The sequence below is a fragment of the Schistocerca cancellata genome, chromosome 4 (genome assembly GCF_023864275.1).
Source record: "Schistocerca cancellata isolate TAMUIC-IGC-003103 chromosome 4, iqSchCanc2.1, whole genome shotgun sequence".
Taxonomy (NCBI): domain Eukaryota; kingdom Metazoa; phylum Arthropoda; class Insecta; order Orthoptera; family Acrididae; genus Schistocerca; species Schistocerca cancellata.
The window spans coordinates 144,274,073-144,301,130 of record NC_064629.1 but is presented as its reverse complement, the minus strand read 5'-3'; the positions used below and the strand labels follow the sequence as shown (position 1 = coordinate 144,301,130).

General features: G+C 40.7%; 1 protein-coding gene across 1 annotated transcript; it reads right to left on the bottom strand.

The window, feature by feature from the left end:
* Window positions 1–151: 151 nt before the first annotated feature.
* Window positions 152–27,058, bottom strand: LOC126184567 (uncharacterized). Its single transcript, XM_049926996.1, has 2 exons — window positions 26,507–27,058; window positions 152–717 (listed from the first exon to the last, which is right to left on the bottom strand). The coding sequence occupies exons 1-2, from the start codon at window positions 27,048–27,050 to the stop codon at window positions 428–430; spliced, it is 834 nt and encodes a 277-aa protein (XP_049782953.1). The 5' UTR covers window positions 27,051–27,058; the 3' UTR covers window positions 152–427.

Genomic DNA, 27,058 nt, shown 5'->3' with positions numbered 1-27,058 from the left:
ACACACACACACACACACACACACACACACACACACACAAACAAATATTTTTATTTATTTTCAAAAGGTTTCCCTTCCTGACCTCAAGAAATTTACATGATACATCTGGTATCAGAATAACTGTTTGTATAATTTAGTACAGTGTCTCAGTTTATATATTTTACATAAATTACAATTGTGCTAAGCACAATAAAATTATACAATAATTTATTTATTGTTGAAAATTGTACTCAGTTGTCAATCAGTTCAACATTCATTTCACTCCTCACAGATATGATTATCAATGAAAATAAATAGATGACGGTGAACTGAAGAATATGTAATCTTTTTGGTATTCCCTTCATTGCAAGTCATTAAAATAGTAAAAAAACACAAGTAAACTTCAAACAGTATATTTGATGTAGTGATTGCCTGTAAAGTTCTCATGTTATCCATGATGGAACACTGTTGGTTGATGGGGAATCCACTTCTGTTTCTGTTCATTTGCATAACCATAATTTTTGTAAACCACATGTGGCCCAGGGCGCCTTCCAAAAACCACATTTCTTATTGTCGTCATGATGGCTGACATAAGTGCCATGTTGCTAAGCATCATGGCCATCATCACCATGCCTTTCAAATTAGCCAGTTGAAATGGTAGGAAGCCAAGCATCATCATTGGACCTAGCAACATCATTGGCATCATCATACTCATCTTCATTGTTCTTGGTATTGCCTCTGGAAATAACAAAATTAATTAATTTACATGGTCTTTTTCACATAGTCTATGGATAATATAGTAGACAAAGTGGAATACCAGCTGGTGGAAGGTTTTTACTAATACTGGCTCAAAGCAATAAAATACAAAATTGCCAATAGTTCTAACAAAACACCCAAGGTCTTTTCCCATATTTCTGTGCTAATGACAAACAGCTTGTCTTCAGTTTCATTGCAGATCTGTTTTCTGACTGATGTTCCCATGATGCTGTATTCAGGGTATATGGAAATTATTTCTAAGACAGGAGATATTATGGTTAATTATTCTTATACCTACTTTGATTTTTCCTTTCAAAAGAATCAAGATTCTGAAAAAATCTTGGAAAATTGTACGCTCATAATATGAATGTCAATGTATTGCCAGTATTGCTTTATGTAAAGATGAAATATAAACAGCGGTAATTTTACCACATGACACAATTTTTAAAAAATCACTGAAGAACCAATGTGAAATTCTAGACAAAGAAGAACAAGCCTATCTCTTGTGATGTGTGTGTTATCATGGTGATCAGTCAGGTGTGATGTGTGATAATGATATGTTGTGACCTGAACAGTGACATATAGCTACATTCCATGCCCATTTTAAATGTTCCATAAAATGTGTAAGACATACAGTCAATCAATTTTTTTGCTATGTAGTAAATGTTTACTAAATTTGTGTATTTTTTATTGTTGTTTCAAACTTACTTTTCATTATGTACAAACTGCATGTAGACTGAAAATTTTGTAGATATTTTTAATTCTTGTTTCAGTATAAAACTCACAAATTATATAACAGTTATTTGGTACAAACTGCATGTTTCAGTATAAAACTCACAAATTATATAACAGTTATTTGGTGATACAACAAAATTTTCATCAAGGGATGAATGTTTTATTTTTGAAAATTGTTCATATAAGGTGAATATGGTCATAACACAGGTGATAAGTACATTGAGATTTATAACAAGAAGACTTCTATAACACATTCTTTTCTGCAGTTGCTAGCAATGTGATGGTACATAACAGGTCTGAGTTTTCTCCTACACCATTTCTATACATATTGTATCCTATTTGAATATATAGAATGAAGATAATATAACTTTAAAAATTAGAAAAGCCTTAAAATTTTATAAATGGGGTAATGGAAAGTAGTCAGGAACCATGGCAAGTTCTCCAAACATATTTCAGTAGTTGCTAAAACTGTCAGATGTTTAAGATAATTACAGGACACGTGAAATGGCCAGAGGACTTTGGCAAAAACAGGTCTCCAGGATGATCCTATGTGCAAAAAAAATTAGTTGCATTCCATCAGTCAGTAAACCCCTGTAGGCGAATAATGATTGCATACACTGAGGTGACAGAAGTCAGGGGATACTTCCTAATATCATGTCTGATCTCGTTTTGCCTGGTGCAGTGCAGCGACTTGAGGTGATATGGTTTCAAAAAGTCTCTGGAAGCCAGTGCAGAAATACTGAGTCATGCTGGCTCCATAGCCATCCATAATTTTGAAGATGTTGCCATTGCTGGATTTCTTGCATGACCTGACCTCTCGATTATGTCCCATAAATGTTTGATGGAATTTATGGTAGGCAATCTGGGTGGCCAAACCATTCACTTGAATTGTCCAGAGTGTTCTTTAAATCAGTTGTGAATAGTTACGGCCCAACGATATGGTGCATTGCTATTCACAAAGATTCCATTTTTGTTTGGGAACTTGAATGACTGCAAGTGGTCTACAAGTAGCCAAATATCCGAGGATCCAGCCCATTCCATCTAAACACGCATGCACCGTTATGGAGCTACCAACAGCTTGCACTGTGCCTTGTTGACAAATTGGGCCCATGGCTTCATGGGTTGTGCACCACATTTGAAACCTACCATCAGCTCTTACCAACTGAAATCAGGACTCATCTGATCAGACCATAGTTTTCCAGTCATCTAGGGTCCAACTGATATGGTCACGAGCCCAGGAGAGGCAATGCAGGTGATATCACAGTGTTTTAAAAGCCACTCACATTGGTCAACTGCTGATAAAGCCCATTAATGCCAAATTTTGCTCCACTGTCCTGATGGATATGTTTGTCATATGCCCCACATTGATTTCTGTGGTTATTTCACACAGTGCTGCTTGCCTATTACCAATGACTATATTACAGGGTAAATTCAAGTGCTGGCATGCCAGGTGGGAACGGCAGGGAAAAGAAGGTTATGAGAAGTCAACCCATCGCACACTCACTGACCTCCCTTCCAGGATGACAATGCTACAGCAGTGGCCCCTAGTTGACGAGTACATAAGCACCACATCCGACAGGTTGGGCCCACTTGGATAGCAGTATCAATGTTAGGTACTTTGATAGCAGTTCAGGAGAGACTTTAGTCAGTTAGAGATCAGCAGTCACTGCAAAGACTGATTATTTCATAAGTTGCCCTTTGCTTGCGACACATCTGTGTAATTGCCAGAGTTAAGTGTCTGTAATTGTCTTTTTCTGATAAAACTCATTAATATAAATTGTTTGCTTGATTGTCTAGCGAACTGAGTATGCAGGATTCCTAGACACAACAGACTAAGATATGCAAATGCCACTGCTTTCGGTCATTAAGTGTAAGCCGTTGGCAACTGCATTGTTTGTGGTGAGAGACAATGCCTGAAGTGTGGTATTTTTGGCACACTCTTGACACTGTGAATTGTGGAATATTTAATTCCCTAAAGATTTCCAAAATGGAATGTCTCATGCATCTAGCACCAACTATTGTTCCGCATTCAAAGTTTGTTGAGTCCTGTCGTGCACCCATAATCACATTGGAAACCTTTCCACATGAACCACCTGAGTACAAATGACAGCTCCACCATTGCACTGCCCTTTTATACCTTGTACGTGCAATACTACCATGAACTATATATGTGTCTATCACTATTGCATGACTTTTGTCATCTTAGTGTATTTACCAGGAGTTCTCTTTCATGTTACATAAAAAGTTCCCATTATTCTGAACAATATTTTCTGGATAAAAGAGCACATTTCAAGCTATGGTTTCTGGTACGGCTATTCAGCCATCTTCTTCCCTTGCTTCAAGTATCAAACAGCTGAGCTGTTGTATCTCACCTGAAAGTGGAGGGAGATAGTCCATGTGACACGTCATTATTGAAATGTTCCACAGTGATAAATATGCTCCAAAATAGTTTACTTTTCACAAGTTGGCATAGTGAGCATAGACTTTGCAAGTTACTATTGCACTGAGGTTCATTCATCCTCTGCTGTAACAATCTCAACTAAGCAACATTTATTGCAGCAGTGTTGTATAAAACAATTGAGCCTTGTAGCCGTTTTTAAGTACTCAAATAGTCTGTTATTCATGAAATTAGGGAAACATCTGATGAAATTAAGTTACATATCACATAAAGTAATAAATTTATCAAAATAACAGGATCATTATGTCCAAAACAAATTAAATTTGTTTTCTCTTCTTCTTGTTTCTCCTAGACCAGATTAAAGATAAAAACCTAAACTGTTATCTGAGGAAGATGAAACATCAGGCACTATGGGACACAATTTACAAATAGCAGTACCAAAGCTATTCAAGGGAAAAAAGTTACATTTTAATGGAGAAAATAAAGCTACTATCATGAAAATGGGAACAGAGTTAAATAGTAGTCATAGTCTTCTTTTCTTATGTGAATTATATACATATTTATCAACCAGGTCCCAGATGCCACCTGTGACACATCAGCAGAGAAGCAAGTTACATATTCAGCTTTCTGTGTTTTTTCTTACTTTAATTCTTCAATTTCTTGCACATTTTTGTATTTAGGAGGCGTAATCTCGGGTTTTAGCAGCTGCAAAGTGTAGATAGGTAGTCTGTAGCATAGTTGTCATTTATTTTGAATGACCAGCTACACAGCTCAGTGAACTTCTATATGGCTTCTCAGTTCAGAACAAACAAATATGTGTTTCAGTGCTTTTGGAAATTCTATCCCTATGGGGGTGAAATAGGGGATGGAAATTTTATGGAAAGAGAATGAAATTTTCACTCTACAGCGGAGTGTGCGCTGATATGAAACTTCCTGGCACATTAAAACTGTGTGCCAGACCGAGACTCGAACTCGGGACCTTTGCCTTTTGCAGGGAAATGCTCTACCAACTGAGCTACCCAAGCACGACTCACTCCCCGTCCTCACAGCTCTGCCAGGAAGTCTTATGGAAAGAGTTGATTATGAGAGCATTTTTAAGCTAAATCTATGAAAATTTGTCTTTGGCTTCTCGATTAGAGATAAAAAATAAATGTTTCAGTGTTTCTGGAAATTCGACACCTAAGGGGGCGAAATACCAGATGAAAATTTGTATGAAAATATTTTATTACATCAAAACATTTTTAAGCCAAACCTCAAAATTTGTGTTTGACTTCTCGTTTGGAAATAAAGTTGCTGTTGAAATATCACCACAAGACCTCAAAAGGCAGGATTAACAAAAACCTCCGACTCGACCTACCAGATTCGGTTTATGATTAGAAACACATTTGGAAACGACTATTCTTCTATGCAAGGGCGCCCATACGATAGTTTGTGGGAGGTGGGGGGGGGGACTAGACGTGGGGGTATGAAGTATTTTTAATATTTTGGAAGACCAATGGCGACCTGTAAGTAGCCACACAAAAATGTTCCAATCCGGATGCTATTAAGAACCTGAGTAATACCGACTTTTAAATCATTTTATTGAAATTATTCCCTTGTTTGTATGGCTTTCATTAGCTTGAATAGCTTAGAATGTGTTGCAATTTATGAACTAAATCAAAGAAAGCTATTTAACTGTCATCACGGCAAATCGGCTTTATCAGAACTGCATAGAAAAAGAAACGTATCTTTAACACATTACTTTTTCAGTAGGTCTAATAGATGTTTATAAAATCAGTTTTGATAATTATTACGCAAATGCGAGCGGGTGCTGATCTAGTTCTGTTATAAGGAAAGATTAAACCTATGGGATCGATGAGTTGTCCAGGGTAATATTCAACGCCAGGCATCTCAATGGCGCCACGCACATTGTTTGCTTGGCTGTGCGTGATCGTACACCCACACTACACTACGTACACTGAACCAAGAAATGGCAGCAGATAGATGCACGCCGACACTGGTGCAGCCAGTGAAAACACTGGACACTGGAGCGCCACCATGTAGTCTTTTCAGGCTAGTTATGGTTTTACAAAAATAAAATGGCTCTAAGCACTATGGGACTTAACATATGAGGTCATCAGTCCCCTCGAATTAGAACTACTTAAACCTGACTAACCCAAGGACATCACACACATCCATGCCCGAGGCTGGATTCGAACCTGCGACCGTAGCAGCAGTGTGGTACGGGACTGAAAAGCCTAGAGCCGCTGGGCCACAGCGGCCGGCTATGGTTTTACATACAGCACCAGGGAGGACATGTTTGTATGTGGAACCTCCGAAGTAAACAACTGTTGTCAGATTACATTTGTCATAATCATACCGACTTAGCTCCTTGCGCAATCATATGACTTTCCACTGGATACATAACACGATCATATCTGGTTCACAACACCGGTAATTTGGACATCAGCCTTTCGTTTCTGACTCGTTAAGACTGGTACCTGTTCCCCGCCTTCGATGTCCCCATGACATCATCTTTTAATAAGATAATTCATAACGATTGTTGCCTGCGTTGTCCTGAATTGCTTCGACACGGAAAGTGTTCGTTTTTTGGCCTGGGAAGCCTGCAAATCTCTCACTCAGTGAAAATATCTGGTCATGGGTTGCAAAGACACTGACACGCCACCACTTGCCAGCCACTGAGATTGATGAACTATGGCATAGCCCTGAAGCAGCATGGAATGACATACCTGTATCTGTCATCAAAGCTCATTTCGACTCGATGCCCAGCATGATTAAAATATTTAAATTTCACACCCTCCAAACCCTCATGTAACCTTCGTTATACACTGAGCTGACAAAAGTTATGGAGTAGCGATTGCACACATGCAGATGGCGGTAGTATCGCGTGCACAAGGTGTAAAAGGGCAGTGCATTGACTGAGCTGTCTTTTGTACTCAGGCAATTCATGTAAAAAGGTTTCCAGCGAGATTATGGCCGCACGACGCGAATTAACAGACTTTGAATGCGGAGTGGTAATTGAACTAGACGCTTGGGACATTACACTTCGGAAATCGTTAGCGAATTCAGTATTCCTAGATCAACTGTGTCAAGAGCGTACCATGAATACCAAATTTCAGCCATTACCTCTCACCACGGATAACGCAGTGGCCGACGGCCTTCACCTAACAACTGAGAGCAGCGGCGTTTGCGTAGAGTTGTCAGTACTAACAGATAAGTTAGGCCCTAGATGGCTGCAAAACCATGACCTGGTCAGGTAAGTCCTCATTTCAGTCGGTAAAAGCGGAAGGTAGGTTCGAGTGTGGTACAGACCCCACGAAACCATGGACCCAAGTTGTGCCGGCCAAAGTTGGCCGAGCGGTTCTAGGCGCTACAGTCTGGAGCCGCGCGACCGCTACGGTCGCAGGTTCGAATCCTGCCTCGGGCATGGACGTGTGTGGTGTCCTTAGATTAGTTAGGTTTAAGTATTTCTAAGTTCTAGGGGACTGGTGACCTCAGAAGTTAAAGTCCCATAGTGCTCAGAGCCATTTGAACCATTTGATTTGGTCCAACTGAACCGATCATTGACTGAAAATGCTTAGGTACAGGTACTTGGAAACCATTTGCAGACATTCATGGACTTCATGTTCCTAAAAAAACGATGGAAATTTTATGGATGACAATGAGCCATGTCATCGGGTCACAACTGTTTGCGACTGGTGTGGACAACATTCTGGACAATTCGAGCGAATTATTTGGCCAGCCAGATCGCGCGATATGAATCTCATCGAGCATTTATCAGACATAAGAGGGAGATCAGTTTGTGCACAAAATTCTGCACCGGTAACACTTTCGCAATTATGAACAGCTATAGGGGCAGCTTGGCTCAGTATTTCATTAGGGGACTTCCAACGACCTGTTCAGTCCATGCCATGTCGAGTTGCTGCACTACGCCGATCAAAAGGAGGTCCAACACGACATTAGGAGGTGTAGCATGACATTCATCACCTCAGTGTGTAGTGACTATCCGCAATAAGTACGAAGGAAGTTGTAACGGAACATATTAAAGGCTTTACTGTACCGAAGTATGCGATACCCTCCAAATTCAACCAGTTTAACGAGTATTTATGATTATAGAAAAGTTATTGTGTATGTTAACAATGATTGCGTAACATGTCTCCATAAACAGTCGACCCATTAAATTATACTGAATAACTAACCCACACAAAAGTTAATATCACTTGATCACTGATACAGCAAATGTCATCATGTAAAAACACGGAGTTCATCTTAAATAATTAATATGAAGTACGAAAAATAGTGTACAACTTAGGTATTTTGGATCTCCTTAAATAAAAATCACCCAGTGAAACCTATTTGTTCACTAGGAGCGGTTTCACTTAGTATTCACGAAATCAATCCTGTTTTAGACGAAAACCAATGTATTTCTTAATAATTCATGTTAATTACTTATTTATGCAAATTAGAGAAGTCAATTGACAAACTTCTAAAAAACGGACTTTTTGTAACAAAGAATTATTCTGTCAAGTCAACAAATCTGTCTGTCATTTTAATAACATGTTAAATTATGTCACTCGATGCAAATTAATAACTTTTCTGCACAAATTAGGATAACAGATGTACATGTGACTTGTAAACTATATCTCTTTTTAGTAGTTCTTTGACAATGTTATAAATACGAGCAGCAAGAAGGGTCGAAAGGCAGTCGGAATGTCACTTTGGTACAGTGTGTTAGTGTGTTATTGTTTGAGGTGGATAAACAATGCAAAGAACATGTAAAGGAAGTTGTGTTGTGTCATAGTCTTTGGTGGACAGTGGAATTAAGATGGCCACCAGAGAAATAAATATTTGAAGTTTACATATTTGTTGGTTTCATTCATTCTTTATCATCAAAAGCACATAAAAAACACGGGACCTCATGGTTTTAACCCTAGACAACCAGATTTAGAGCCAGCATCAACATCGAGACACAGCAGCGATCCAGCAAGCAGCAGTGATTACTACAATGCATTGTAATGGCGCCAACCTAACATCAAGTGCTAACAAGCTCCGTAAATGGGAGTGAAATAGTGCGATTATAGCAATTAGCAATATCTACGACCAGGCGACCATTACAAAGTGCAGTTAGTAATACAACACTTTTTTCCGAAAGCAGGTTCGTTTTATTAAGGATTGCAGTACATAATATTATAATATTATTCCTCACTCTTTTGGCTATGAAACCCTATGTTTCAACATGATTGCTGTTCAATGTGACGGCCTTACGCCACCTTGCTGGGAGGGCCTTGTATGCCTGCATGGTACCACTCTACTGGACGAAGTCGGAGCCAACGTCTTGTTGTACCAATAACGTCCCCATCATCCATGTACTGCTCCCAGCAGGGTGCATCCTTCACTAAGTCAAACATCTGGAAGTCTTCCGTTAGGCGGCGAGGAACACAGCAGACAAACACCTTTGAGGACCGCATCTGGTGGACGAGTATGTCACCACTGCCAACAGAAACGTCCAGTTGAGCAGCGAGGTGTTTGTGATAAGTCGATAACCTCGAATGAGAGCTCCGCACGTTCCAACACTGCAGGAGTCACAGCTGTGTGCGGCCGGGCGACACGCGGGTGGCGGGACACGTTTGGCGAAGTTGTTGCGATGACAGACGCCTTGCTCAACGACTCACTGTGCTTTTGTTCACTATCAGGTCTTGGTAGGCATTCTGCAAGCGCCTGGTCCAAAAGAAATGCAACGATAGCTCTGTGCTTGGAACATACCTCCGTTACAGACGCCATTCTGAAGTCTACGTATAGCGCTGCCACCTATCGGAACTTCGTAGAACTATAGGAGCTGAAGCGGGAATTTTCCACGATGTCCCACAACAAATTCTGCATTTTTTCAGCCGAAATTGGCTTAAAAATGTGTTGTATTACTTATTGGATGCCCTTCATAAAATTTCATTATGTGCTAGCCATCCTGGTGTTGCAGTTTTAATCCCTAACAGTTTATATTCTGTAACCATATGATAATCGTCTCCTTTTCTGGTCAACAACAGTACACCCATTCATCACAGCCACTTATACCAAAAATTTATTTTTGAGACACAACACCACAAGTGTGTGTAGCTAAAATGCACGAAGGAATAAATCAATTCTAGCTACGTGACAAATTCAACGACGAAGTATCGACACCATCAGTATCACGGCTTTCGTGTTTCAGAGTGTTTGTGTACTGCCTTGTGAAGAGAAAATGGTGGTAATTTGCACCAAACACTATTTGTCCGAAGAAATGCAGCAGAGTGCAGTCTCTGGCTGGTGTTGTAATATGGCACAGTGTTCGTCCATCCGTATTTTTTAATCTGATGGTGAAAACGAGTTAAATTGGTCATTACTGATCATAGATTTTTTCTAGGGTGAGTGCTCGAAGAAACAAAAGTGGCCCGCGCAACTAACTGTGAGCTGTTTTTGTAACTTGTAAGAAGCACAACTCATAGACTTTTTAACGGAAGTGACGCGTATGCCCAGAGAGAATGGCATGAGTATCGTTGCTTCTTATCCAGCCGCGCGGTCTGAGGGGGGCCTTGCCACTGTTCGCGCGGTTCCCCCCATCGGAGTTTCGAGTCCTCACTCGGGCATGGGTGTGTGTGTGTTGCCCTTAGCATAAGTTAGTTTAAGTTAGATTAAGGAGTGTGTAAGCCTAGGGACCGATGATCTCAGCACTTTGGTCCCATAGGAACTTATCACAAATTTCCAAAAAATTTCTTATCCAAAATCACAAAGTAGAGCGTCTGTAGTGGTTACCTACATTTACTAGCAGTCATACCTCTGAAATGATGAGCCATAGTTTTAGCTCGAGAGTCACTCCCAAAGCGAAATAACCATGGATATGCTTTCATATATCTGGAATAGTTACAATGGAGCGGTTATTGGTTGCATGTGTTTTTACCTTCTTTGTGCGAGAAACAGGACTCCGCCCGCGCGGGATGATGACTGCTCCGAGACATGGGAATGACGCCTTGGATTGTCGCCCTAGGTAATTTACAGGGTGTTTCAAAAATGACCGGTATATTTGAAACGGCAATAAAAACTAAACGAGCAGCGATAGAAATACACCGTTTGTTGCAATATGCTTGGGACAACAGTACATTTTCAGGCAGACAAACGTTCGAAATTACAGTAGTTACAATTTTCAACAACAGATGGCGCTGCGGTCTGGGAAACTCTATAGTACGATATTTTCCACATATCCACCATGCGTAGCAATAATATGGCGTAGTCTCTGAATGAAATTACCCGAAACCTTTGATAACATGTCTGGCGGAATGGCTTCACATGCAGATGAGATGTACTGCTTCAGCTGTTCAATTGTTTCTGGATTCTGGCGGTACACCTGGTCTTTCAAGTGTCCCCACAGAAAGAAGTCACAGGGGTTCATGTCTGGCGAATAGGGAGGCCAATCCACGCCGCCTCCTGTATGTTTCGGATAACCCAAAGCAATCACACGATCATCGAAATATTCATTCAGGAAATTAAAGACGTCGGCCGTGCGATGTGGCCGGGCACCATCTTGCATATACCACGAGGTGTTCGCAGTGTCGTCTAACTCTTTGGAGCACGGTGGTATACATAGTATACCACCTTTTGAAAATTTTCTTGGCTCTTTGCACAGTGGTTTAACTGCACGACCACCACTCTAATATGCTCACCTAGTTCTCTACTTATCAGACAGATGGCACTCACTGCCTATAAGGAATCAGTTCCCGCCAAGAATTGCATAGATTACAACTGTGAAAGCTGCGTGCTGAGTTGTGCATGGTTTTTGCGTGTGAATAGTGGTTTATAACGAATTTCTTGTTGCGCCTGTGTTTTTTCCATATCTTGGACGTCACAGCTACGGTATGAACCCATGTATACATTCATATGCACAATCTTCCGTTATTTATATACAATTTATTTTGGTGGTATATTATTTGTACCACCGTGCATGTAGCAGTATTCTATTGCATTTCGTTTCCTAGTATAAAATTCGAAATCCTCCGCTACAAAGTTTAGTTTTTAATTGTGTTGTGACTTATTTTAGCTCTTTCTCCATTTTGTTTTGCTTACGTATTCTTTACTTGGATTCAGGCTGTTGTTTGAAAATGAAAATGTCAAGAAGAGGCTTACGAGATGAAGAAATCGAACGATTATTGTGTGAAATTCCATCAGACGAGGATTCCACTGTTGACACCACAGATGACGAATCTGATTATGAAGCAAGCATTGTTGCGGAGGCTATTGTGTCGTCTGAAGGCGAAGTTTCAGAGAGCGAGGAAGAAAGTGAGTCCACTCCGCCAAAACGCGCTGCTGACACAGCGCCAACTTGGGGACAACAATTCAATGCTACCTCAGGAATGCAGTTCGACAGTGAATCAGGACCAAGTGCTTTTATTAGGGACATTGATGATCCAGAACCTATCGATATATTCGAAAAAATATTTCCAAAAGAGCTAGTTGAGCTAATCGTTTTCCAAACAAATTTATATGCGACGCAATCTGGCAAGTCTTTCACTCCAACAACTGACAATGAAATACGAACTTTCCTGGGAATCAACATTTTGATGGGTATAAAGCGTATGCCAGCATACAGAGACTACTGGTCTAGTGCCCCAGAACTTCATGATCGTTATATTGCATCTCTGATGGCAGTAAATCGGTTTGGATGGTTACTGAGGAACATTCATCTGAATGATAACACATTGCATCCAGAAAAAGGACACCCAGGTTATGACAAACTGTACAAGCTGCGACCAGTGATCAAGATACTATCTGAATCTTTTTCCAAGTGTTACCAACCCAGCAAACACCTAGCAATTGATGAGTCAATGATCAAATTCAAAGGCCGCAACAGTATGAAACAATACATGAGAGATAAACCCATAAAGCGTGGTTACAAAGTGTGGATGCTGTGTGACAAGACCTCTTACAACTTGAAATTTGATATTTACACCGGAAAAGTAGGTGACACAGTGCAAACAGGCCTTGGGGAGCATGTAGTGCTGAGTTTGTCCTCTGAACTCGTAAATAAAGGCCATTATCTTTATTTCGACAACTATTTCAATAGCTATAACTTGTTGGCTGGTTTACAGCAGAGAAACATATATGCCTGTGGGACAGTTCAACCAACAAGGAAACATTTACCCAAATTAAAAACAGACAAAGAATTAAGCAGAGGTGAATTTGACTGGAGGGTCAGCAACTGTGGCATCCTCTACTTGAAGTGGAAAGATAAGAGAGCTGTTCATCTCCTTTCAAATTTTCACAGTCCTGAAGTTACTACAGTGACTCGCCGTGAAAGAGATGGTTCACGCATAGAGCTACCTTGTCCTCAAGCAGTGATGGATTACAATGCACACATGAACAATGTCGACAAGTTCGACCAACTGAAAAAATCATATGAAATAAGCCGGAGAAGTAAAAAGTGGTGGCACCGAATATTCTTTCACCTGCTTGATGTCAGTATCGTCAACAGCTATATAATTTGGAAGGAACTAGGCGATAGAGAAAAAATGACTGCCAAAGTCTTCAGGATGAGTATCCTGCAAAGCTTAGTAACCCAGAAAACACCATTGAGGCCATCTAGACTTCATGAGAGTCAAGTCCACGTAAAGAAAAACAAGCCATATGTTTCCTCACGCCAGCGTCTCGACAATTCATCCCACCAGCCAGAGCGTACTACCGCCAGACGTTGTGCGAAATGCAGTACAAAAAAGAAGCAAGTGCGCACTTTCTGGATGTGCGCTGAATGCAAAGTGCCTTTGTGCCTTAGCAAAACAAAAAGGTGCTTTCAAGATTTTCACAAAAAGGAATAAGAAACATATTTTATTTGTAAGGTTTGTAATTTGATTTTGTATTGTAAATGACCAATTGCCAGAAATAAAATTATTTTACATTAATTATACTAATTATTACTGCTTAGAGTAGAATTTAAAGGTGAGTTACAAGCACAAACCAAGATATCTCAAAAACTTTAGGTACGGCCCTAAGTGGCATGGTGGTATATTATATATACCACCATCTAAAACCAAAATCAATACAATAAAAAATTTTAATTCATGTTTTCCTTTATTAGCAACCCCACCAGACATAGAAAATGCATGTTTTATTAAAAAATTAATTAAACATAAAATCTGTGCATCAAAGAGCTAAGGCAGTTTGTACCGCCACAAATTCACGAAGAATGTCCAGATAGCGTGATGCAGTAATCGTTTCGGATCTGAAAAATGGGCCAATGATTCCTTTGGAAGAAATGGCGGCCCAGACCAGTACTTTTTGAGGATGCAAGGACGATGGGACTGCAACATGGGGCTTTTCGGTTCCCCATATGCGCCAGTTCTGTTTATTGACGAAGCCGCCCAGGTAAAAATAAGCTTCGTCAGTAAACCAAATGCTGCCCACATGCATATCGCCGTCATCAATCCTGTGCACTATATCGTTAGCGAATGTCTCTCGTGCAGCAATGGTAGTGGCGCTGAGGGGTTGCCGCGTTTGAATTTTGTACGGATAGAGGTGTAAACTCTGGTGCATGAGACGATACGTGGACGTTGGCGTCATTTGGACCGCAGCTGCAACACGGCGAACGGAAACCCGAGGCCGCTGTCGGATCACCTGCTGCACTAGCTGCGCGTTGCCCTCTGTGGTTGCCGTACGCGGTCGCCCTACCTTTCCAGCACGTTCATCCGTCACGTTCCCAGTCCGTTGAAATTTTTCAAACAGATCCTTTATTGTATCGCTTTTCGGTCCTTTGGTTACATTAAACCTCCGTTGAAAACTTCGTCTTGTTGCAACAACACTGTGTTCTAGGCGGTGGAATTCCAACACCAGAAAAATCCTCTGTTCTAAGGAATAAACCATGTTGTCTACAGCACACTTGCACGTTGTGAACAGCACACGCTTACAGCAGAAAGACGACGTACAGAATGGCGCACCCACAGACTGCGTTGTCTTCTATATCTTTCACATCACTTGCAGCGCCATCTGTTGTTGAAAATTGTAACTACTGTAATTTCGAAAGTTTGTCCGCCTGAAAATGTACTGTTGTCCCAAGCATATTGCAACAAACGGTGTATTTCTATCGCTGCTCGTTTAGTTTTTATTGCCGTTTCAAATATACCGGTCATTTTTGAAACACCCTGTAGATGAGAGCATGGAGAAAAAATTATTCTCTATGGTGACAGTTCCGGTCAACACTGAGTGCATCACAACTGTCAATAGAGGAACAAATCAAGCGGTGAGCAACATCGCTGCACCGTTAAATGAATCCAGTCAATGACCAGCCCCCCTTCTCCTTCCTGCACCAACACTACAAGCTCTGCAAATTGCTCGACGGAGCTACGGCTGCAGCAGCATTGTAGAACCACAAATTAATTAATAGGTCGCGAAGTTCACTGTGTAGTCTTGGTTGATGTTTGGAGGGATTTTGTTTCATTTTACAGCGCGACAGCAACCATTTTGTCATTTTTTAAATAAACTATGTCGGATTTCAGGTTAAAAATGCAAAAAGTCAAGTTTTCTTAGAACTGTTATTGACGTCACTTGTTTTTCCGTAATTTATGACGGTTTCTACGAGGTATATGCAACTGCGGTTTCTTATGAATGTGAAGAAAGTGAGCAGTTTCACAGATAACAGTGCTTTTGTACATCCGGTTCTACAGTACATAGTATGACTATGACCTCTCCCACCTTCGTGTGAACAGTTTAGGTCGGGATGGAAGTAAGAACTTACACTTCAGCATACGTAAAGGTATTTAGAGGTTCTAAGTCATGTTAAATACAAGAAAAATATCAGAACAATCAGACTCTTAATTGTCGACGTCGGTATACTAACTCGGTTATAGATTATCATCATCATCATCATCATCATCATCATTTAAGACTGATTATGCCTTTCAGCGTTCAGTCTGGAGCATAGCTCCCCTTATACAGTTCCTCCATGATCCCCTATTCAGTGCTAACATTGGTGCCTCTTCTGATGTTAAACCTATTACTTCAAAATCATTCTTAACCGAATCCAGGTACCTTCTCCTCGGTCTGCCCCGACTCCTCCTACCCTTTACTGCTGAATCCATGAGTCTCTTGGGTAACCTTGCTTCTCCCATGCGTGTAACATGACCCCACCATCTAAGCCTGTTCGCCCTGACAGCTACATCTATAGAGTTCATTCTCAGTTTTTCTTTGATTTCCTCATTGTGGACACCCTCCTGCCATTGTTCCCATCTACTAGTACCTGCAATCATCGTAGCTACTTTCATATCCGTAACCTCAACCTTGTTGATAAGGTAACCTGAATCCACCCAGCTTTCGCTCCCATACAACAAAGTTGGTCGAAAGATCGAACGGTGCACAGATAACTTAGTCTTGGTACTGACTTCCTTCTTGCAGAAGAGAGTAGATCGTAGCTGAGCGCTCACTGCATTAGCTTTGCTACACCTCGCTTCCAGTTCTTTCACTATGTTGCCATCCTGTGAGAATATGCATCCTAAGTACTTGAAACCGTCCACCTGTTCTAACTTTGTTCCTCCAATTTTGCACTCAATCCGTTTATATTTCTTTCCCACTGACATTACTTTCGTTTTGGAGATGCTAATCTTCATACCATAGTCCTTACATTTCTGATCTAGCTCTGAAATATTACTTTGCAAACTTTCAATCGAATCTGCCATCACAACTAAGTCATCCGCATATGCAAGACTGCTTATTTTGTGTTCACATATCTTAATCTCACCCAGCCAGTCTATTGTTTTCAACATATGATCCATAAATTATATGAACAACAGTGGAGACAGGTTGCAGCCTTGTCTTACCCCTGAAACTACTCTGAACCATGAACTCAATTTACCGTCAACTCTAACTGCTGCCTGACTATCCATGTAAAGACCTTTAATTGCTTGCAAAAGTTTGCCTCCTATTCCATAATCTTGTAGAACAGACAATAACTTCCTCCTAGGAACCCGGTCATATGCCTTTTCTAGATCTATAAAGCATAGATACAATTCCCTGTTCCACTCATAACACTTCTCCATTATTTGCCGTAAGCTAAATATCTGGTCCTGACAACCTCTAACAGGCCTAAACCCACACTGATTTTCATCCAATTGGTCCTCAACTAATACTCGCACTTTCCTTTCAACAATACCTGAGAAGATTTTACCCACAACGCTGATTAAAGAGATACCTCTGTAGTTGTTACAATCTTTTATGTTTCCATGTTTAAAGATTGGTGTGATTACTGCTTTTGTCCAGTCTGATGGAACCTGTCCCGACTCCCAGGGCATTTCAATTATCCTGTGTAGCCATTTAAGACCTGACATTCCACTGTATTTGATGAGTTCCGACTTAATTTCATCCACCCCAGCCGCTTTATTGCACTGCAATCTATTGACCATTTTTTCCACTTCCTCAAATGTGATCCTATTTCCATCATCATTACTATCCCATTCTACCTCGAAATCTGAAACATTACTGATCGTATTTTCACCTACATTGAGCAACTCTTCAAAATATTCCCTCCATCTGCCCAAGGCATCCACAGGATTCACCAGCAGTTTTCCTGACCTGTCCAAAATGCTTGTCATTTCCTTCTTACCTCCCTTTCGAAGACTGCTAATTACACTCCAGAATGGTTTTCCAGCAGCTTGACCCATAGTCTCCAAACTGTTTCCAAAGTCTTCCCACGATTTCTTCTTGGATGCTGCAATTATCTGTTTGGCTTTGTTTCTTTCTTCAACATAACTTTCTCTGTCTACCTGGGTTCTGCTATGTAGCCATTTTTGATACGCCTTCTTTTTCCTTTTACAGGCTGCCTTGACTGTATCATTCCACCTAGCTGTTTGCTTATAGATTAAGGCAAACTTATTCTCCTATTATAGTTTTGCAGTTATAATTTTTATATTACTATAATTACGACTTTTGGCATCAACGTTATAAACATAGTTCAAGATATTGAGGTGCCGTATTCCTTAGAAGGCGTGAACTGAGAGAAAAGGACGGCAAAATAGTTGCGGAAAACCGAGTAAGGAAGGATTCGAGGTAAAATTATCATCTCGAATTTCCCCCTTTGTGAAAACATAAGTACATGAAAGCAATTGCTTTGTTCTGCTACGACTGTTTCGCAGCAGTTATATTGTACTAACGGAAGGTAAACAAGGTAATTTTGAAGCAAATATCCATGCGGTTACACGAGTACAACCCATGCATTTTACGTAACGGATTAGCTCTGTCTCCTGTAGCTCTTTTTAGAGAACTGGCCGGGCAGGTAACACATATTAATAATTCGTCGATACACTAGTTGCCGTTATATCTCTGTTTGCTTGCAGAGCCAGATATTAGACACTAATCAGAACGGAAAATTACTGTTTAGCGTGCCGTTGGCCACGATGTTATAAGGGACGGGACGGAATCTCGAATTGGGGAAGGATGAGAAAGAAAATCGGCCATGGTTCTCCAAAGGCACCATCCTGGAATTTACTTTAATAGTTTTAGTGGAATTAAAGAAAAGCTTAATCTGGATAGCCAGACGGAAATTTGAACCCCTCTGGTCCCGAACGCGATCCCAGTGTGTTGACCATTGCGCTACCTCGCTCGCTCAACATTGTTAAGTCAATCGCAGTCACCACTATCTGCAGACGAACCAAACACTGATCGTAGAGAAGTACCTTAATGTAGGCTACTTACTGCTGCAATGAAGAAGACTTAAATGTAACATTAAGAGATCGCTTGTCAATATGGGAGGAGTGCTACAAAAAGTAAGACACATCATATCCAACGTGATCGTTGGATTAAGGGGTTGATCCTACTGCACATAACCGCCTTCGTGTTACGGACTATTTCCCCATGAAAGCGAAAACTTCATATAAAATAAGATATCTTAGCCGGCCGAAGTGGCCGTGCGGTTAAAGTCGCTGCAGTCTGGAACCGCAAGACCGCTACGGTCGCAGGTTCGAATCCTGCCTCGGGCATGGATGTTTGTGATGTCCTTAGGTTAGTTAGGTTTAACTAGTTCTAAGTTCTAGGGGACTAATGACCTCAGAAGTTGAGTCCCAAAGTGCTCAGAGCCATTTGAACCATAAGATATCTTAACACCAGGTTGTGTCAATGATATAACGAAACTATCAATGGAGAGATCCATTAATAAGAATGTAAATATGATGTATCAGTTACATTTCATGTCTTTTGCAACAGAAAACTGGCAATATACAATAATGTAAAGTGAATTGTAATACTCTCCCACAGCTAGATTAAACATTATGTGCCTTGTTTATACCGTTGCGGATTTTAACGCAATTACCACGCCTTAATTTCGACTTTTTTTCTGCCAAAATAATCAGTTTCTTAAATGAACATGTCTTGCATACCATAAACACGCACTTGTCTCTCAAACTCTCTAATATCTGCTTTGTTAAGCGTAAGACACGATTTTTAAATTTAAAAAGAATTAATTTATTCCTTACTTCTTTCAGTAGTCAGGTTACCACGTAAGAAACAGGTAGTCGATAAACCAGAGAGTAGTCTACGAAATTACTAAATGCTCTCATGATTACGTATTTCGTTATTAGTTCCACGAACCATATTTTCAATGCTGTACATCTGAACAATTGATAACTCGTAAATTTCATTTAGGAAAGGAACAGCAGTTGTAATAGATACGGACACTAACAGAAGTACTGTGCTAACAAAAACTCCTGTCCGTTATCTGTTTGTGATTACTGATTATCACTAGTTGCTTCTCTTTCTTTGAGCGAATGAAATTAATGGCCAGCCGCAGTGATCGTGTCTTTAACGATGACCGCATGTTGAACCTAGAGAGCCTCTATACAGACTCTCTAGTTGAACCGTACTGCTTGCAGCCGACGAATCTGGTGACAATTTTTTATCAGCAGCCATTCAGTAACAACAAACATTATTTTCTTAATGCAACAGGTGGAGTAACAGAGGTGCTGATACGTAAATAATATTACAATCCCCGTTTGTAAACATGAAGACAGCAAATCTCGTTACCAAGGGATTTTCTAAACTGTGCATAACACTGTGGAACAACAACTTGTCTTTGGAGATACCGAAGGAAATTTCTGGAGGACGCTACATCATATTAGTAGCGATGTTAAGTGTTGGGAATGAGACATAATTTCACAGAATGAGGATTCTGTTACACCCAACTACGCACGATGACGTCAATTGAAAGTCCTTATGAGGTGTACATTTTATGATTTACTGGGTGTATTACATTTATCATAGAAACTCATTGGACAGGATTGAGGGCGCTATGTGATCTGAACAGGAACCCATATCCCAAGATGAAGCGTTTCTGTGCTCCCAAAACAAATACATAAAATGAGGTATTTTCTCTCTAGAGTCTGCTGACTGAACGAGTGACAGTACCTGTGGACATCTGTCACGAGAAACCTAAGACGGTAATGATGCGCTATGCTGATTATTGTTGTAGTAGACGGATGCGATGAGAAACATGAGTAGAAGAAAAAGTACTGTCGCTCTTCAATGCAGCACACGCGAAACGCCGAAACATTGTTTTGTGCGTTTGTTCATATAGTATAGAAACTCTTCAACTGCAGATGTTGGCTTCTATGTAATTACAGTGAGGTGATGATTATGCGGCTTGCGGATTATCGGCGCGTAGTTCGGCAATTTGTGAAAAAGTAGAAAAACGAAGTCTGAGGAATTCTGTTTTATTTATAGCCGATATTTTCGTTTAGAATACATATTTCTGTTTGTGATGATATAAACGACGAAAACATCCACGAGTGGTTAAATAGTGATCTCTATGACTCGGGTTTTGAGTAGCTAAGAGACGCGAATATAGTGAGTATAATTCGGTAGAGGAAGAGAGCGACGGCGGGACGATCGAGGAAGACGTAATGGTTCAAATGGCTCTGAGCACTATGGAACTTAACATCTGAGGTCATCAGTGCCCTAGAACTTAGAACTGCTTAAACCTAACTAACCTAAGGACATCACACACATCCATGCCCTAGGCAGGATTCGAACCCGCCACCGTAGCGGTCGCGCGGTTCCAGACTGTAGCGCCTAGAACCGCTCGGCCACACCGGCCGGCAAGACGTAATCACGCTCACCGAGACACTGGAATGAGTAATCGATTGCAAGAATAGGCAGGATACAATTCGTTTGACTATTTGATGCTTTGCCTCTCCGGAAAATGATGACCATCGTCATGCATAACAGAAACATAAAAGAACAGACGACTGTTTTCCGAAAGTGAACTGAAAATAGTGATACGAAATATATTTTATTTTAAGCGTAATTTCTTAAATTTTCAGTTTAGAGCGAGTAATTAGTAAGCAATGAAGTGGCCTTTCATATGTGATATACAGTAAATGGCAGTTACAGGTATAAAAATTGGTTTATTTTGGATCATCCGTGTCTTTCGGCCCTCCGTGATGTTCGACTATCCGTGCAGTCTTGGGTATACACTAATCCATATCATGGGAAGCTTACTAAAATTATCCACCCCTTCCAAGAAGTCTGTAAAGAAACTTAGATGAAATGAGGTCGTAGATGGAAGAGATCAACAAATGAGCAGTAACAAACCGTGCGCGGTTGCCATACTATACGTGTAAAGTAACTCGGTACTTTGCGGGCAGGCTGCTGGTAGCCATGTTACCGGAATTACTATTTACTTTTTCCAATGGGTAACAACTTCGTTGAAACACTGATGCTTTGCCCTGCGAGAATAATGTTTGTTGTACACACGATAGGGATGGCGGTTATCGCTGTAACAACCGATTTTCGGTTATATCGGGTGTTTTTTCAACGCCACTTTAACCTGAGTATTCAAACCGCTTCTGAAATAATCGATTTTCGGTTTTTATTCCTATTATTTCTACTAATATACGAAGAAATCGAAAAAAGATTGAAACAATTTTGGTTCCCTCAGTTTCAAGATACATGGACTCAAAATATTTCATTAAATAGCCAAATAAAAGAAGACAATCCGTTCACCGTTCGCTCGTTTTCTCGAGAAGTGATGAGTACTACTAAAAATCACCAGCTGTTCCCTACTGATTCTAATTTTTTTTAAACTTTGATCAAAATCGTGCTGTAATCGAGGAACATACCACTATTTGGGCATTACGAATATTCAGTGCTAAAGGGTGAATACTGAGGCATTTTTCATGTTAATTCGTCCGTTTTCAAAAGCAACAACCAGATAAAGACGTATTATGTAGACGTAAGAAACAGATCGGCTACTTTCTATTTTTATGGTAAGTTATGAATGAATTGTTAAGTTTTAAGTTTTGTCCCTATATTGTGTCTCAAATTCGTTGCCTCTACCCGTTCTTAATCTTTTCAAGCAAATGAGATAATGTACTTAATTGATATCGCACTCTCTAAAATACTTCCAGACTAGGGATATTGCCATTCTGTAATACAACTAACGTCCGACGACAACAGCGAGAAACTACCATATAGACCAGACCGGGAAAGTCTCGCACGCTGCATGTTCCAATACGCTACGCTACATGGTAAAAAGTACATTATTGTCTCAGCAATGCAGTACCAATTCTTATGCCACGTATTTGTTGGTTGTTTCTGTCGATATTGTTGTTGATATAGCACTGAACCCTTTCCCCTTTTTCTATAATAACGCAGTATTTTAAAGCAATGGAAATATTACGAATCAAAATTACTCGTTTTTTAAAAAAGTTTATTCAAAAAGCAAAAAAAAAATACCATTGGTGCTAAGGCTAATTTTTACCCGGTTATTAGTAAAAAAAATAAAAAACACATATAACCGAGACCAAATAAATACCGAAAATACCGGTTATTCAGAATTAAAATACCGGTATCGTTTTTAACCGGTCAGCTTTACCCATCCTCCCGCGTCCGGCCATCCTGATTTAGGTTTTCCGTGATTTTCCTAAATCGCTTCAGGCAAATGCCGGGATGTTTCGTTTCAAAGGGCACGGCCGACTTCCTTCCCCGTCCTTCCCTAATCCGAAGAGACCGATGACCATGCTGTTTGGTCTCTTCCCTCAAAACAACCCAACCCTTTTACCCATCCCTAATACAAGGATCGCATACGTCTGCTCCCAGCATCTGCGCAGCTAAGTTTATTTCAAGTATACGGTATAAAAAACATTGAGCGTTTGGCGTCATTGGCCGGGAGGCCCCTTGCGGGTCAGGTACGGCCGCCTTGGTGCAGGTGTTACTACATTCAACGCCACAGTGGGCGAACTGCGCGCCGGATGGGGATGAAATAATGATGAAGACTACACAACACCCAGTTCCTGGGCGGAGATAATCTCCTATAGCAGTTATAAAAACGAGGGTAAATTATACGAGAGAAGTATGCCACCTCCTGCAAATAAGCTTATACCCGAAATTAGCTGCGGGTAAATAAATAATTCATTCGATGTAATTGTGATTGGTTGTAGTATTTTTCTCATTGCAATGATTCTAAGTAGACCTCATGATGAATGATTATAAAAATCTATGGTTTTCATTATTTCATACACCATACAGGATGTTTCTGTACTGATTGTTCAAATTTTAAGGGATGATGCAGAAGGATTTCAATGAGACAGAAAACCCTGGTCTGGAAACAACTGAACAAGGGGTGGCCACGACGTTGGGATCACAGATTTACTTCAAACTTTGTACACATTTAGTAGGCTATTAAAACAACATAATGTCCGAGTAGTAAGGTGCACTACCCTGGCAATTCCGAGAAAATCGCAAGAGAAGTTTTTCGAGTCTATTATGTAAGTGATCTATCTGTGCGAAGTTGCTGATTGCTAGAAGTAACTGCCGGAACGGTAGCTCAGCGTGTTCGGTCGGAGGGTTAGCTGCCCTTAGTAATAAAAAAGCAGAGAGAATGGATCAACGATTAACTTGAACGGGTGTTACGTGACATCCACCCCGAACAACTACAATGAACAAAATGAGATTTGAAAAAAGCGGTTAGCGTAAGAGCTACGCAGATGGGTCGTAGACGAGACCGGATCCAGCAAACATTAACTCCATCATCTATATTTTTTTCATCACTGGTCACATTACTTATTTTATATGACATTTGAGAGATAATCTAATTAAGAAAACCCACGTGTCTTTTCTTGAAATTGTTGTGGATTTCATATTATTCGACTATTTACTACTTTTAATTAAGTTGTCAAGGACAAGGGACAGGATTGGAAAGCCCATGTCAAACAGGTAGTCAACTTCATTTTTGTAGTACAAGTGTAAATTCTGTGATATTCAAAAAATTTGCACCTACGCTATTCGTTCTTCCGATATTAGCAACGTCTCGCCGCTACGCAGGTTAACTGCCAAATGGCACCCACCTCTGTGTCTGCAGCTCGAAGCGTTAAGGTGCAAAGTAGTTCCGGGTGCCTTTCCAGACTACATGTTATTTCGCAAATCACGACAGGCACAAATTTTCTTCATTTACTTGTCGATAGTTACAAATATGCTTGTTCCAATAATTAAATTTAATTAAAAACAGTAAGTAATCTAATAACATGAAATTCACTAAAACTTCAAGCAAGTACAAGTGGTTCATTTTAATTATATTACCTCTCAAATGTTATATAAAATAAATAATATGACCAGTTATGAATAAAATAGATTAATAATCAAGTTTGAGCAGGAGTCGAACCGTCGCCTCAAACACGTTCGTCTTACGTAGCTCGAACGCTAATCGTCTAACCACCATTGAACCCTAACGTCCGGCACCTACGCACAGATACATTAGCCAAATAATAGCCGCGTAAAACGTCTCTTGCGATTGTCTCCGAATTGCCAGAATAGTGCACCTCTACTTGCACATTATGTTGTTTTAATGGCCTGCTAAAGATGTACAAAGTTTAAAGTAAATCTATGATACCAACGTCGTGGCCTCCCTTTGTGAGTTGAAAGTGGGGTAGGAAACGTGATAACGTCAATTTCACTTATAATCTGCGGAAGACGATAAAGAGCCAGGTAGGTATATTTTCTTTAATAATTTATATTTACCTCCACAATTTTCGCAAAGTACTACCACTCACTACAGTTGTACAAACTGAAGTTGTCAAGCTCGTATGCAGGAGTGATATCACGCTAACTTCATTGCGTTAGAGGATCTGTGGAATTTCCTATCTCCCCGCTGCTCTCCACAATGTAAATCTTTATGCTAGTTGCACTTGCCTACTCTACAAAGTCAAAACCTAAGTACGTGATAAATTGATCTATTTCATTATTCAAGCACTTATCCGTTGTTTCTCTCAATCCTCTGGAAAAGTTGTGCCACAACGCGTTTTTTGGTAACCTTCGACTCACATTCGACTGTAGAATTTAACAGTCATTGCACACACATATTCATGTTGCTGAGATTGGAAGCTCCTTGATTCACACACACACACATACATACATACACAGTCAAATAAGTCAGCAGACCCACCATAAAACGTTTATACCAAACATACAAAATTAGTGCCACACTAAACAGAAACAAACGATGAATAATTAAGCGGCCACAATAATATTGGGTCTCTCAGTGATTTAGGTGGCACAAGTTTTTTCTCAAATCTCGTTTTTGTGCAAACATCGTGCGAAAATAGGCAAGACTGAAGTAAAAAAGGGTGTAAAATGGGCAAGTGGGCATGTATAATTGCTGCTGAAAAAGAACATACACCAAAAGTGCACAACTGGACGAAAAACCTAAGTGCAGACGAACACCATTTACGAAAAAGTATTTTCTAAAATAAAGGGCTCTGAGCACTATGGGACTTAAATCTGAGGTCAGCAGTCCCCTAGAACTTAGAACTACTTAAACCTACCTAACCTAAGGACATCATACACATCCATGCCCGAGGTAGGATTCGAACCTGCGACCGTAGCGGTCACGCGGTTCCAGACTGAAGCGCCTATAACCGCTCGGCCACTCCGGCCGGCTTTCAAAAATAAGCAAATTCTTTACGACTACTTCACAGATGACGTGCTTTCAAACAATAAAAGGAATAAAAAAACGCCGACCTGCAGAAATCCACTTTCACAAGTACAGTAGTTTCAGGCGAGCAATCGAAACAAAAGAAGTAAATTGCACATGTTACAGGTTTTAAGCCTAAAGTAGAAAAAACAACCATGAACATTGTATGATATTTTACAGAAATAAATTAAGACCGAGAAAAGATGACACATAGGTGTCAAAAAATGTTTGGGTAAATAGAAAAAGAAATACATTGTGTTTTGCAATAGGCGGAGTTTAGAAACGCAGACATAAATCGTTTGTTGGCTAGACCAGCTTCGAAATTCGCGTCATTATCAATTAGCTGTATTGCACCTTATCCGACGGCTGAATCACTATGTGGGAGGATCATTCAACTCGTCAGACCTCCTACTCTCCTCTAGCTACTGAAAATGACATAATTGTCGAATCGCATCTAGCCAAGAAACAAGATATGTGAGTATTGACTGTCAACCTCTGTAGTCTAGTTTAATGTGCTCAGAGCTGCTATACACGAACAATATGGCAGATGTGAACAAGTTCCGACTCTCACATCCTTATCTCAGATTGACACATTATCACTTTCCCGTCGTGTCTGAAAGTTTGCACTACCATCGTGGAAACATGTGGTACACGACCACTTCAAAATTACAACTCACCTGTGGTATAACCTTCTGACGAGTTGTGCGGGACATCCCGGGAGCTTGCAGCTGTATCAGTCGGGATTCCAGGGTCGTCTTTATTTACGACAGACTCGCTCGCGCCCCTGGCAGACGTGAGTGCACCCCGTTCTTGTGATTCGGGATCACAACCCTCACCATCCGAGGTACTTTTGTCAGAAATGTTCTCTTCGACATATTTCAACCACGGATGAGCGTCACTGATGTTACCGAGTTTTCGAACGGTGCTCTTCAGCTCACACACCACCCGACGCTCGACGCAGGACAGGAAATTGGCGTCCAGTGGACAGAGAACTCCTCGGAGGGCGTCGGCGTATTCGCGCCAGTCGACGCCTCCTTCCCTGCCTGCGGCGTCGCCGGCCGACGTCGCAGCCGCTCGGGACGCCTCGGCGGGTGGTGCGTCCTCCGACGGCGAAGCGGAGTGCGACGGATGGGGAGCGGCCGAGACGCCCCCGGCCAGGACAAAGGCGGCGACGAGCAGGACAATGCGTGCTGACGCAGCGCGAACGCCGGGCGCAGCCATCGCGCTCG

What these genes read in the sequence shown, in the direction of transcription:
- LOC126184567 (XM_049926996.1), bottom strand. Translation starts at nt 27,050, where the DNA reads ATGGCTGCGCCCGGCGTTCGCGCTGCGTCAGCACGCATTGTCCTGCTC. An exon ending in GTCAGAAGGTTATACCACAG is followed by an intron (nt 718 to 26,506) that starts GTGAGTTGTAAT and finishes TGTTATTTCCAG; the next exon opens with AGGCAATACCAAGAACAATG.